Source organism: Gobio gobio (assembly GCF_949357685.1).
Source record: "Gobio gobio genome assembly, chromosome: 4".
Taxonomy (NCBI): domain Eukaryota; kingdom Metazoa; phylum Chordata; class Actinopteri; order Cypriniformes; family Gobionidae; genus Gobio; species Gobio gobio.
This window is the reverse complement of record NC_137100.1, coordinates 66,766,822-66,782,918: the sequence shown is the minus strand read 5'-3', so window position 1 is coordinate 66,782,918 and position 16,097 is coordinate 66,766,822. Positions and strand designations below refer to the sequence as shown.

The following is a 16,097-nucleotide window of genomic DNA, read 5'->3' as shown; positions in this document are numbered from 1 at the left end:
GAATGATCTGTGAATGATCTGTGAATGATCTGTGAATGATCTCATCTACATCTGTGAATGATCTCATCTACATCTGTGAATGATTTCATCTACATCTATGTATGATCTGTGAATGATCTGTGAATGATCTCTGAATGATCTCATCTACATATGTGAATGATCTCATCTACATCTGTGAATGATCTCATCTACATCTCTGAATGATCTCATCTACATCTGTGAATGATCTCATCTACATCTCTGAATGATCTCATCTACATCTGTGAATGATCTCATCTACATCTGTGAATGATCTCATCTACATCTCTGAATGATCTCATCTACATCTGTGAATGATCTCATCTACATCTGTGAATGATCTCATCTACATCTATATATGATCTGTGAATGATCTGTGAATGATCTCATCTACATCTGTTTATGATCTGTTTATGATCTGTGAATGATCTGTGAATGATCTCATCTACATCTGTGAATGATCTCATCTACATCTATGTATGATCTGTGAATGATCTGTGAATGATCTGTGAATGATCTGTGAATGATCTCATCTACATCTGTGAATGATCTCATCTACATCTGTGAATGATTTCATCTACATCTATGTATGATCTGTGAATGATCTGTGAATGATCTCTGAATGATCTCATCTACATCTGTGAATGATCTCATCTACATCTGTGAATGATCTCATCTACATCTCTGAATGATCTCATCTACATCTGTGAATGATCTCATCTACATCTCTGAATGATCTCATCTACATCTGTGAATGATTTCATCTACATCTGTGAATGATTTCATCTACATCTGTGAATGATCTCATCTACATCTATATATGATCTGTGAATGATCTGTGAATGATCTCATCTACATCTGTTTAATGATCTGTTTATGATCTGTGAATGATCTGTGAATGATCTCATCTACATCTGTGTATGAAGGTCCAGTCTGTCATGGAGTTCGCAGAAGTTCAGCAGTGACTGCTCTGGCACATGTACCGCTTAAGACTTCAGACTTTAGACAGGTGCTGAATGGACATTTCCACCGTCCAGCTCCCAACTCAGCATTTATGGAAATAGATGCTTCTTTAAAGTAGTTTTTCCTCGGATTATTAGCAAATCACTCAGTGAATGCATTTCATGTCTCAAGGAGTTTCAATTTTCACTTCATTACAGGAACTGGATGCATGTGATTCGCTGCCAAATGAGATGCTAATCGAGCCAATTGTGAGATCAGTGAGACAGAAATCTGGCCAATGGCAAATCACGACGAATGCTCATCGCTTCATCATGACAATCATGGCAGACGACAGCAGTTGTGTTGATTAGATCACTTTGTGGAAGCCTTGATTTGGATTCAATATCCAAATGTTGTTGCTTTTGTTTTCCCCTCTATCGCAATGGACAAAAGTGATTGCCACATGATTGCTGGTTTCGCAATTGCCAATGCATTTGAAATTGTGTTTTGCACAAAGCTCCAAAATAATGTCGCAAAATAAACCTTTTGTCTTTCCTGGTAGATTATATGTGCTGCACATTGTGACAAAACTGTATTGCATTAAAGTGATAGCTCAGATATGTATTTTTTGGGGGGTGGGGGGTGGGGGTTACATTAAGGTTTTATTTGTTAAAATTAGTTAAAGCAATAGCTAACACTGAGCGGCAGCACTTAATCATCTTTGTCAGTGTTAGTTAATAACAAAAATGCAATGAAGCCTTTATATATAATGCATTATACAATGTGTAATGCATTAATTATTCCTTGTAATGCACATTAATGCATTGTATGATCTCATAAATAATTGTTACCACTGTTATAATACATTATAATACTCATTTAGACTCATTGTCACACCTTTAGAAAATATAATGTATTAAAACACACGACAAACAACCAATTTCAGATGCAACAAGGAATGTACAAATATTATAATGCTTTTCAACTTTGTTTACAATTATTTATGAAAATGTATAATGCATTATAAAATTGTAATGCACCTTATGTATGATCTCATGAATAATTGCAACCACATTATAATACTAATTTACTCATTGTTAGAAAGTGTAATGTGTTAAGAAGGAAAGCTAATATTATTATGCATGTAATATATAATATATGATGTGCATTATGAATATCTTATATAATGCATTGTACATAGAGGCTTAAGTGGTACCGATATTTCGATAGAGAATCTATTGAGGTGATCATATTTGTGACATGTCAATAAATTAGTAATATTTTCCGTCCGATAATGATCCTAATGAAAAGTACCAGAGCAGCCTGTGTTGCTATGGTAACTTCTTCAGTGAAAGCAATTTCTGTATGCGAGTGTGTGTTTACTGACAGGACAGAAATATATGCTATGACTGCATTTTGATCTAACATTAGTGGTTGCTGTAACATTTGAAAATGTATGTGCATATGCAAGAATATAAGCTGCCACCTGCATGACAGTCTAAACCAGCTCTCGGTTTTTTGCCCATGCAGGCCCTCATGTTTTGCTCTGTTCTGCAGGGAGTTTGCACGCTGGAAGGTGAGGAACACAGCCATCGAGAGGCGGGATCTGATCCGGAATCCTCTGCCCTTGATGCCGGATTTCCAGCGCAGCATGCGGATGCTCGGACGACGGCCGTCCACGCAACAGTTCATCGACACCATCATCAAGAAATATGGAACGCACATCTTGATCTCGGCCACACTGGGAGGTGAGCGCTCTAGCCGACATTTGGGATTGATCGGATGCTCCGATGATCACATTCTATAGCCCTATTCGGATGGGATTAGTTTTACATGGGCAAGTGGGGTAAAGTCATTTTACCTCAGGACGTCTGTAATATTAAGGGCCAATTTGCACGGGATAAGACATCGCAGTAAAACTAGCAGAAGTGGGAGGGGTAACGTTGCTTCCTGTTATCATGTGAACAAACACACAAAATGACGCCAACAAGAAAAACGCGAAACTGGATCAGCGAGGAAACGCTGTGTTTAATCTCGGATTGGGGAGAACGTCGGTTTCAGAGGCAGTTTGATACCATGGTGCATAATCACACTATTTGGGAACAGATTTATCGAGAAGTTGTAAGTAAATGTCCCAAAGTTGAGGAAGATTTTGGAGAGTGGGGAAAACTGAAGGATAGAATCGATACTGGAGGTTTGCCACAGAGTTGTCCGACCTCCTACAACGCTTTCTTCAAGCGCCTCCATGATTGCAAAACGCACCAAAAACTACTTTTAAACAGGAAATGACGGAATTTTACCGTACATTTTTACAGCGGGTCTATTCGAACGGGATTAGTATTACCCGAGGTCATTTTTCCGGACCTTTTTACAGAAGGTAAAAGTCTCCGTAATCTTTACTGACATTAGCCCTTTTCGTACGAGATTAGTTTTACATGGGGAGGTGGGGGTAAAGTATTTATTACCAGAGGTTCTCTGTGATTTTAGTCCCTTCCGAATGTGCCATCTCGGTAGTCATTACGGACAATAGCCCTATTCGGACGGGATTCGTTTTACATGGGGAGGTGGGGGTAAAGTAGCCAAGAAATCTAGACGCACCCTAGCGGCAGAAAATGTATTTTGCCGCGAGTGTAGTCTAGCAACTCTCGGTAGACCTCAGAGCTGGAAAAACCAAACTCTGGTCAGGCCAATCACAGCGTGTGTAGAGTCGGTGGGCGGGCTTAACATAATGACGGAGCGCAGTTGCGGAGGTTCTTGGTGCTACTACAGGTAAACAAAGAAGCTGACGATCAGCGTCTTTCAAATCAGTTTTGGCCGCTACTCTGGAAGACTTGGAGTTAAGATTTTCTTTGAGGAAAGAACAAAGAACGGCGAAGTCATTCGTAAGAAAGGAAGATTTATCTATCAACTAAATGTTAGCTCCGCTTCGGTTGGTTGTGACACTATCCAATTGCGTGCAGAGGGAATTTGACAGACAACCGTTTATCCCGCCCCTCGGATTGAGCCCTGCTAATGGTGAGTTTCCAGACCAAACATCTTGATGTGGGTCTGGCTTGTCAGGCTAGGGGTAAAGTTATTTTACCTCAGGACGTTTGTAATATTAACGGCCAATTCGCACGGGATAAGACATCGCAGTAAAACTAGCAGAAGTGGGAGGGGTAACTCGCTTTACGCACCACTTGTCGTCATGTGGCTATGACGGTGCTTCCTGTTATCACGTGAACAAACACACAACATGGCGCCAACGAGAAAAACGCAAAACTGGAGCAGCGAGGAAACGCTGTGTTTAATCTCGGTTTGGAGAGAACGTCGCTTTCAGAGGCAGTTTGAGACCATGGTGCATAATCACACTATTTGGGAACAGATTTATCGAGAAGTTGTAAGTAAATGTCCCAAAGTTGAGGAAGATTTTGGAGAGTGGGGAAAACTGAAGGATAGAATCGATACTGGAGGTTTGCCACAGAGTTGTCCGACCTCCTACAACGCTTTCTTCAAGCGCCTCCATGATTGCAAAACGCGCCAAAAACTACTTTTAAACAGGAAATGACGGAATTTTACCGTACATTTTTACAGCGGGTCTATACGAACGGGATTAGTATTACCCGAGGTCATTTTTCCGGACCTTTTTACAGAAGGTAAAAGTCTCCGTAATCTTTACTGACATTAGCCCTTTTCGGACGAGATTAGTTTTACATGGGGAGGTGGGGGTAAAGTATTTATTACCAGAGGTTCTCTGTGATTTTAGTCCATTCCGAATGTGCCATCTCGGTAGTCATTACGGACAATAGCCCTATTCGGACGGGATTAGTTTTACATGGGGAGGTGGGGGTAAAGTCATTTTACCTCAGGACGTCTGTAATATTAACGGCCAATTCGCACGGGATAAGACATCGCAGTGAAACTAGCAGAAGTGGGAGGGGTAACTCGCTTTATGCACCACTTGTCGTCATGTGGGTATGACGTTGCTTCCTGTTATCATGTGAACAAACACACAAAATGACGCCAACAAGAAAAACGCGAAACTGGATCAGCGAGGAAACGCTGTGTTTAATCTCGGATTGGGGAGAACGTCGGTTTCAGAGGCAGTTTGATACCATGGTGCATAATCACACTATTTTCGGGATCAGATTTATCGAGAAGTTGTAAGTAAATGTCCCAAAGTTGAGGAATATTTTGGAGAGTGGGGAAAACTGAAGGATAGAATCGATACTGGAGGTTTGCCAGAGTTGTCCCACCTCCTACAACGCTTTCTTTAAGCGCCTCCATGCTTGCAAAACGAGCCAAAAAGTACTTTTAAACAGGAAATGACGGAATTTTACCGTACATTTTTACAGCGGGTCTATTCGAACGGGATTAGTATAACCCAAGGTCATTTTTCCGGGCCTTTTTACAGAAGGTAAAAGTCTCCATAATCTTTACTGACATTAGCCCTATTCGGACGGGATTAGTTGGGGAGGTGGGGGTAAAGTATTTATTAGCAGAGGTTCTCTGTGATTTTAGTCCCGTCTGAATGTGCAGTCTTGGTAATCATTACGGACAATGTCAGTAAAGATTACGGAGACTTTTACCTTCTGTAAAAAGGTCCGGAAAAATGACCTCGGGTAATACTAATCCCGTTCGAATAGACCCGCTGTAAAAATGTACGGTAAAATGCCGTCATTTCCTGTTTAAAAGTAGTTTTTGGGGCATTTTGCAAGCATGGAGTCGCTTGAAGAAGCACTTGGTTGCATTGGAGGTGGTGGGACAACTCTGTGGCAAACCTCCAGTATTTTCCGCACACCATTTAAAGCAAATAGAAGATCGAAAGAGGCACATCTTCCTCAACTTTTGGACATTTACTTTCAACTTCTTGATATGTGAGATGGTGGTCCATTGGGTTAAACATTGGAACTGATAAGCAGAAGGTTGCTGGTTCGATCCCAGCGGTCACCACCAGGGTGTTCTTGAGCAAGGCACTTTACTCCATGTTGCTCCAGGAGGATTGTCCCTGTAATAAGGGCACTGTAAGTCACTTTGGATAAAAGCGTTGGTAACACTTTATTTTATTTTATACTAACTGTCATTAGAGTACTAGTTGACTGTCAGTAGAGTGGTAGGTTATGGTTAGGTGTTAGGGTTCGGGTTAGTAGAATAAGTTGAATTGTAGTTGCCAAGTTACTTATAGTCAGTAGAATGTCTGTTGGGGAACCAACAAAATAAAGTTTAAGTAAATATTAGGCAGACAGTCTACAAATACTCTAATGACAGTTAGTTGACATGTAGTTGCAAAGTTACTTATAGTTAGTAGAATGTCTAAAGTGGACTATCGACATAAAGTGTAACCAAAGCGTCTGCTAAATGTAAATGTAAATAAATCTGATCCCAAATAGTGTGATTATGCACCATGGTATCAAACTGCTTCTGAAAGCGACTTTCTCCCCAAACCGAGATTAAACACAGCGTTTCCTCCCTGCTCCAGTTTCGCGTTTTTCTTGTTGGCGCCATTTTGTGTGTTTGTTCACGTGATAACGGGAAGCAACGTCATACACACATGACGACAAGGAGGTTACTGTGGTGCGTAAAGCGAGTTACCCCTCCCACTTCTGCTAGTTTTACTGAGATGTCTTATCCCGTGTGAATTGGCTGATAATATTACAGACGTCCTGAGGTAAAATGACTTTACCCCCACCTTCCCATGTAAAACTAATCCCGTCCGAATAGGGCTATTGTCCATAATGATTTGGACGGGACTAAAATCACTGAGAACCTCTGGTAATAATGACTTTACCCCCACCTCCCCAACTAATCCCGTCCGAATAGGGCTAATGATGCCATTGGTAGTCACTAAATTTGACCGATCTCCCAAACCAATTGCAATTTAATGACGTAAATCCATAAAACGTTACCGCCAACATGCATGTAAACAGTATGAAGTTGAAACAGCAGACCAGGAACCAGGATCTAATTACTTGTTACTTGTAATTATGCATATTTTATGGCACTTACTTACACTTATTTTGTTCAGTAAAATCACTTGTTTGGAGTTTTTTTGGACTTTTGATAAAAAGGCTACCCTGGCTCGACATGCCATAACTTTTGATTGCTTTGAGATATCAACACCAAATTTGGCTCAGATGCAGTTGACATTAGTGTAAACTGTCAGGGCCACTAATATCAAAGATGATTGATTGACTATTAGCATACAGTTTGGATTGGCGGTGTGGTTCTGTTTTGGGCAGCCTAGCATTGATGAGACATATATGCAGATCCATTCAATTATGTTAATATCTATTAAGTACAATTGTTTTCAATTCCATGCATTCTGACCATAGTTGCATCTGCCTCATTGGGGTGCATGAATTTGCACCAAAATACAGTATTTTGCTTTAAAGTCATCATGAAAGGGAAGTTGCACTCGTCTTTTCTTCTTTATTGTGCCGTATATCGAGTGAAACGCTTCACAAACAAGAACAAATGTAGGACAGGGAGGTGAGCGCTCAAACTGGAATTAGGGATGCTCTGATTAATCGTATCGGCCGGTAATCACATTCAAAGACCCGAGCGGTAGTCACGAAATTTGGCTGATCTTACAACCAATTGCAATTTGATGAGGTAAACTCGTAAACAGTTGTCGCAGATGTGCATGTAAACAGGTTTTTGGGCCAAGTTCTGCTTTGTAACTGCTTTGTAAAATTTGTAAACTATAGTACATTGCGCACATAAAGCAATAGGACTTCCGGCATCCGATCATGATGCAAACATCATGTGAAAGTTCAACCAGTGAAATCTGGATCTTGGGTATGGTGGCTTTTACAGCTGGAGCGCGCTCCGATTGGTTTGAATGCTCCATCGAATCATGGACTTATTACTTAAATACACATGTAAGTAGTTATTTTGTTCAGTAAAATCACTTGTTTGGAGGTTTTTTGATAAAAAGGCTGCCTTGATTGCTTTGAGATATCAACACAGAGTTTGTCCCACATGCAGTTGACATGAGTGTGAACAAGCTCAAACTTGATTTTATGATCTATTATATACACTTTCTTATAGTCATCATGTCAAGCATGAATAATAACAACATAAATAAATCATTTGCATCCCTTTTCTGGGGTTTTCTCAGTCTTCAAAATTTGAAAGGTTTAATAACTTTTAATATTTAATAAAAGTTTTATATCAAATAAGACTATGAACATAATGATACCTTGTTTTTTTTTTGTAGAGTTATAAGCCATTCATTTTAAAGTATGCCACTTGAAATCATTAAAATGCCTTCAGGCTGTAAGTGGTTAACAGCTTAAAATCCGCAAAAAACCTGATCGGAGCTTCCCTAACCAAAATATATGCAGATCCATTAAATTATGTTAATATCCATTAAATGCATATGCATTTAATTTCATGCATTCTGACCATAGTTGCATCTGCCTCATTGGGGAGCATGAGTTTGCACCAAAATACAGTCTTTTGCTTTAAAGTCATCATGAAAGGGAAGCTGCACTCGTCTTTTCTTCTCTATTGTGCTGCATGCGAGTGAAATGCTTCACAAACAAGAACAAATGTAGGGGCGGGGCTTGATTTAGTCAGTGGGGAATTGATTGGATTGTGTTCTGCTATTGGTCGATCTGATGTGAGTGACAGGTGGCCCCGCCCTCGTCATCAGAGACGAGATTCTGCAAGAGGGAGGGGAAGAAAAGAAGTGTCCATTTTGATTTTATAATGAGAGTCTATGCTGAAGTATATGCTTGTTACCCGTGTGTGTGTGTGTGTGTGTGTGTTTGGTGATGTGCAGAACAGATGATTCTGTTAATGAAATCTGTCTGTAATTCATAATGTTTGAGCTGAACCGAGCCCGCTACCCTCTTTGTCCTTTAAGGGCTCAGTTTCATATAGATTCACAGCTGTCAAGTGTAATTGCTCTGATGTGCTGTCGTTCGGCTTTCATGGACGGTTTGTATTCAGAGGTTGGAATATTATATCAGTTCTGGCTTGGTGGTTAAACCTGATGCTCTAATTATGGCATGGAGAAATATGATCGGGAGAAGGAATATGAGGCCGGATTGTAAGAACAGAATAAAAGCAAATGCAGTGCAGCGGATGCTTTCATTGTCTCTCATAGTTATGAATGTCTCAGTGTTATTTTAGGATCATTGATATACTATTATAGTCTTCATAAAGATTAAAATATTCTGTTTTTGCTTTAATTTGAGTTAAAATAGTAATTTTAGTAAATAATGTCATTTGTATTAGTTTATTTATAATTGTATGAGTTTTAGTTTATTTTGCTAAACAAAAATATTGCCTATTATTATAATAAATATTAGATTTTATTTTAGTTGTGGTGTTTCCCATCATAATTATAGTACATAGAGTTTAAATACTTTCATTGTTTTTAATTAAAATCTAACACGTTTTATGTATTTTCTAAGAAATGTTCCTTTATTCAGTTCTATTCTGCTGTGATGATGATCAAAACATAAAGATATCTTATATTTAAGTGAGTGACATTATTAATAATGTGTCTCTCATAGTTATGAATGTCTCATTGTTATTTTAGTATCATTAATATACTATAATAGTCTTTATAAAGATTAAAATGTTCTGTTTTTGCTTTAATTTTAGTTAAAATATTAGTAATTTTAGTAAATAAAGTCATTTTTATTAGTTTATTTATAATTTTATGAGTTTTAGTTATAGTTTTTATACAATTTTGAATAAGGTTTTAAGTTGAAATATTCTGTTTTTGCTTTAATTTGAGTTAAAGTATTAGTATTTTTGTGATGTTATACAGTAATATGTCTAGTTTTATGAGTTTTAGTTTATTTAGTTATTTGCTAATCTAAACTAAACAAAAATGTTGCCTATTATTTATTATATTATATTTTATCTTATTTTAGTTTGCATTTATCTAAAATAGTGTTTCCCATCATAATAATCACACGTTTAGAGAAGGCCTGTATGAATAATGTGCTGTTTTATTGTGCTATTTATACAAAACTTATATTACGTAGATTTTAAATCAAATATATTTTACATTTTGCTTTCATTGTTTATTATGCGTGCGTTTCAATTCTATTTTGCTGTGACATTTCCCCTTTAAAACATGTCATATTTAAGTGAGTGGCATTATAATAACGTTTTTGACCACGTGATTCAAACTGGTTTTGCTTACAATCTTTATCAGTATTTTATCATTTTAACACGTTTACTGGCCACACTGCACTCAAATAGTTCATAAATAGTACAGTTGGTTATTTTTACAGCTTTGATCAAAGCACAACAATACGAACTAATAAACAATGTGGTGCGATGCAGTGATATTTGCTAGAATAATCCCTTTTGCTCTGACCTTTAACCCCATATCACTGTGTTTATGGAGGACCTCTGGGCTGGAGGGGGTTTGATGTGCCTTCACTCATGACTGTTTTCCATCAGGATCATCATGTCTGTGTGTGTCAGTAGATCACACTCGCTCTAGAGGTCGTACGGCACAGGCCTGAGGTCAGTGTGTCGCTTCAGAGTGTGTCATTATGTTGGCAGAGAGACACTTAAAACACTGCAAAGACTGCGAGTGGATGATGAGGTCTGAGCATTCACAAAATTGGAAACACTTCAGGAGTTTGGAAGTCAAAATACATACACCAAGTATAATAAAGTTGAAAAAAAAATCACATTTTATTTTTTTCAGATATTTTCATGCCAGTACCAAAAAGAAAATATCAGAAAATATATGATTTATTTAATGTAAAATATATTATTTAATTAAATGTAAAAAAGTGATACTTGTTTAACATTTCTGCATTATTTCCCTCAGATATTTTTAGTCCAGTACCAAAAAGAAAATGTCAAATATATAAATAAATAAATAAATAAATAAATAAATAAATAAATAAATAAATAAATAAATAAATAAATAAATAAATAAATAAATAAATAAATAAATAAATAAATAAATAAATAAATAAATAAATAAATAAATAAATAAATAAATAAAATAAATAAAATAAAATGTTTGTTTGTTTAGTTGGTTTTGTTCAAAATACATATAGCAAGTATAATAAAGTGATTTTTGTTACATTTCTGCCATTTGTTTCAGATATGTTTATGCCAGTAACAAAAAGAAAATATCTGAAAATATATTATTTATTTAATATTAAATATATTATTTAAATAAATGTAAAAAAATAAATAAATAGGCCATGTGCCAAAAAAAGTCAAATATTCAGTATATTTCCATGTCCTGCACTTATGCAACCATTGTATATCCTGCACTTGCTGCTATTGCACTTCTGGTTAGACATAAACTGCATTTCGTTGCCTTGTACTTGTACTTGTGTAATGACAATAAAGTTGAATCTAATCTAATCTAATCTAATCTAATCTAATCTAATCTAATCTAATCTAAATATATAAATAAAATAAAATAAAATAAAGTTAAATTTAATGTTAAATATATTATTAAATTAAATGTAAAAAAAAAAAAATATATATATATATATATATATATATATATTATATATATATATATATATATTATATATATATATATATATATATATATATATATATATATATATATATATATATATATATATATATATATATAAATATACTTTATTAAATTGCTGCAAAAATGATACTTTTTTTCAAAAAAATTTAGGCCAGTGCCAAAAAGAAAATGTCAAAGATATAAATAAAATTAGAGAATTAAAAAAAAAAAAAAATGAAATACAATCATAAATAAATAAATAAAAAGAAAAATAGACAATTAAATAAAAACAATAATACATTTATTTTCAGGCCAGTGCTAAAAAGAAAATGTCAAATATATGAATAAAATAAAATGATAAAAAAAATGTGTTTGTTTGTTTGTGTTAAAGGATGTTTAATGTTCTTTGGCATTACAAATGATTCCTCGTCTTTAAGTGTTGAGCCGTGTTGAGGTGTGTTTGAGCCGTGTTGAGGCGTGTTTGAGCCGTGTTTGCGCCGTGTTTGAGCCATGTTGAGGTGTGTTTGAGCCGTGTTGAGCCGTGTTTGAGCCGTGTTTGAGCCGTGTTGAGCCGTGTTTGAGCCATGTTGAGGTGTGTTTGAGCCGTATTGAGCCGTGTTTGAGCCGTATTGAGGCGTGTTTGAGCCGTGTTTGAGCCGTGTTGAGCCGTGTTTGAGCCGTGTTGAGCCGTGTTTGAGCCGTGTTGAGCCGTGTTTGAGCCGTGTTGAGGTGTGTTTGAGCCGTGTTGAGGTGTGTTTGAGCCGTGTTTGAGCCGTATTGAGCCGTGTTTGAGCCGTGTTGAGGCGTGTTGAGGCGTATTTGAGCCATGTTTGAGCCGTGTTGAGCCGTGTTTGAGCCGTGTTTGAGCCGTGTTGAGCCGTGTTTGAGCCGTGTTGAGGTGTGTTTGAGCCGTGTTGAGGTGTGTTTGAGCCGTGTTGAGCCGTGTTTGAGCCGTGTTGAGGTGTGTTTGAGCCGTGTTGAGGTGTGTTTGAGCCGTGTTTGAGCCGTGTTTGTGCCGTGTTGAGGTGTGTTTGAGGCGTGTTGTACTGTTGGTCATTACAGCATTTATGGGTTATTATATCCATATAGAGTTTATTGCAAAGAAAATGAAAAGGCGACTGGAATTTCATTACGTTTAGCCGCAGTATTGAAGGGAATCCACCGCCACGAACACCCTTACCCTCTGTCACCTACACCATATGACCATAAAACCCAATGGAAAATCAATACAAGCAATATGCCTGTTCCAGTCCAGAGTAGCACAATAAATCACAAGCGCAGAAACGCCAGGCTAATACCTGAGATCTGTGCTCACCAACTGTAGAGCTTATCACACACAGCTCAAGGTCAAACCGAGGTTCAGTGGTCTTTGTTCGGTGTGGACGTCCTTACATTGATTAATCGGTTGATTAACAGGAAATCTGATTCATTAATGCTGCCTTTAAAGGTTACTCGCATTAGCGTCAGGGATTCTGTGTGCTGTCCAGATTGAACAATATAGACACAGCTGAGAATAAAGGTCACGAGAATCCAAAGGTTGATGCTAACAGGTTAATGGACAGTCATGGATGTGCACACAACATTAACATCCCTCAGGAAGACCATCGTGTGTTTCGAGCCCACGCTTTACCCAAACATACGTGACATGAGAAAACCATATGCAGAAAACACTGTGTGGCATAAAACCTCAGTCGATTATGCTATGAAAGCAATGCCAGTAAATGTGTTTAGATGAAGGGTCGATTTAACCCGTGACCTTTAGATGACCTTACATGTTGATAGTGATATGTGTTGTGTTCTTAACACACCCTGTTTTGAGTGAGCTCTGGTTGATTCTGCACATTTTGTCTCATGCATGCTTTGCACACTTACACCACAAATACACACTGTGGTGTGTCTCAAATGATGTGCTACTGTTATAACTGTTATGAGGTTATTTGGTCAACAAACATCGGAACACACCGCTCACACTATTTGTTTTTTAAATATAATGTTGGTTTTATGATGGATAGATGCCCTTTTATGATGGATAGATGCACCATTATAATGGATAGATGCACTTTTATGATGGATGGATAGATGCACTTTTATGATGGATAGATGCACTATTATAATGGATAGATGCACTTTTATGATGGATAGATGCACTTTTATAATGGATAGATGCACTATTATGATGGACAGATGCACTTTTATGATGGATAGATGCACTATTATAATGGATAGATGCACTTTATGATGGATAGATGCACTATTATGATGGATAGATGCACTTTTATGATGGATAGATGCACTATTATAATGGATAGATGCACTTTTATGATGGATAGATGCACTTTTATAATGGATAGATGCACTATTATGATGGACAGATGCACTTTTATGATGGATAGATGCACTATTATAATGGATAGATGCACTTTATGATGGATAGATGCACTTTTATGATGGATAAATGCACTATTATGATGGACAGATGCACTTTTATGATGGATAGATGCACTATTATAATGGATAGATGCACTTTATGATGGATAGATGCACTTTTATGATGGATAGATGCACTATTATGATGGATAGATGCACTTTTATGATGGATAGATGCACCATTATAATGGATAGATGCACTTTTATGATGGATGGATAGATGCACTTTTATGATGGATAGATGCACTATTATAATGGATAGATGCACTTTTATGATGGATAGATGCACTTTTATAATGGATAGATGCACTATTATGATGGACAGATGCACTTTTATGATGGATAGATGCACTATTATAATGGATAGATGCACTTTATGATGGATAGATGCACTTTTATGATGGATAGATGCACTATTATGATGGATAGATGCACTTTTATGATGGATAGATGCACTATTATAATGGATAGATGCACTTTTATGATGGATAGATGCACTTTTATAATGGATAGATGCACTATTATGATGGACAGATGCACTTTTATGATGGATAGATGCACTATTATAATGGATAGATGCACTTTATGATGGATAGATGCACTTTTATGATGGATAAATGCACTATTATGATGGATAGATGCACTTTTATGATGGATAGATGCACTATTATAATGGATAGATGCACTATTATGATGTATAGATGCACTATTATGATGTATAGATGCACTATTATGATGTGTAGATGCACTTTTATGATGTATAGATGCACGATTATGATGGATAGATGCACTATTATGATGTATAGATGCACTATTATGATGTATAGATGCACTATTATGATGTATAGATGCACGATTATGATGGATAGATGCACTATTATGATGTATAGATGCACTATTATGATGTATAGATGCACTATTATGATGTATAGATGCACGATTATGATGGATAGATGCACTATTATGATGTATAGATGCACTATTATGATGTATAGATGCACGATTATGATGTATAGATGCACTTTTATGATGGATAGATGCACTATTATGATGTATAGATGCACTATTATGATGTATAGATGCACTATTATGATGTATAGATGCACGATTATGATGGATAGATGCACTATTATGATGTATAGATGCACTATTATGATGTATAGATGCACTATTATGATGTATAGATGCACGATTATGATGGATAGATGCACTATTATGATGTATAGATGCACTATTATGATGTATAGATGCACGATTATGATGTATAGATGCACTTTTATGATGGATAGATGCACTATTATGATGGATAGATGCACTATTATAATGGATAGATGCACTATTATGATGTATAGATGCACTATTATGATAGATAGATGCACGATTATGATGTATAGATGCACTATTATGATGTATAGATGCACTATTATGATGTATAGATGCACTATTATGATGTATAGATGCACTATTATGATGTATAGATGCACTATTATGATGTATAGATGCACTTTTATGATGGATAGATGCACGATTATGATGGATAGATGCACTATTATGATGTATAGATGCACGATTATGATGTATAGATGCACTTTTATGATGGATAGATGCACTATTATGATGGATAGATGCACTATTATAATGGATAGATGCACTATTATGATGGATAGATGCACTATTATGATGTATAGATGCACTATTATGATGGATAGATGCACTATTATGATGGATAGATGCACTATTATGATGTATGGATGCACGATTATGATGGATAGATGCACTTTTATCTTTTATGATGGATAGATGCACTTTTATGATGGATAGATGCACTTTTATGATGGATAGATGCAGTTTTATGATGGATAGATGAACTTTTATGATGGATAGATGCACTTTTTTTGGGCTCCCATTCACTGTCATCATAAAGCTTTGAAAGAGACTGGATATTTTTAATATAACTCTGGTTGTGTTCGTCTGAATGAAGATTGTCATACACACCTAGGATGAGTTGAGGGAGAGTAAATCATGGGCTAATTTTAATTTTTGGGTGAACTAACCCTTTAAGAGTTGATATATTAGTACCGGAAAACCAGACTAAGGAAGAAAATGTGTTGTTGTGCAGTGTGTTGAGGGAACGCACTATGGATTGGAACAGAGCTACAGCGGAGCTTCTGAGTGCTTAATGCTAAAGATAGAACGAGAGAGAGAGAGAGAGAGAGAGAGAGAGAGAGAGAGAGAGAGAGAGAGAGAG

The 16,097-nt window shown here is 36.6% G+C and overlaps 1 protein-coding gene across 1 annotated transcript in view; it reads left to right on the top strand.

Moving 5' to 3' along the window:
• The window catches only part of brinp1 (bone morphogenetic protein/retinoic acid inducible neural-specific 1), a 285,384-nt gene that overhangs the window by 144,002 nt on the left and 125,285 nt on the right, over positions 1–16,097 (top strand). Inside the window, exon 3 of the mRNA XM_079814697.1 lies at positions 2,518–2,708. Within this exon, the coding sequence (XP_079670823.1) occupies positions 2,518–2,708 (191 nt within the window). The remainder of the gene's footprint in view (positions 1–2,517; positions 2,709–16,097) is intronic.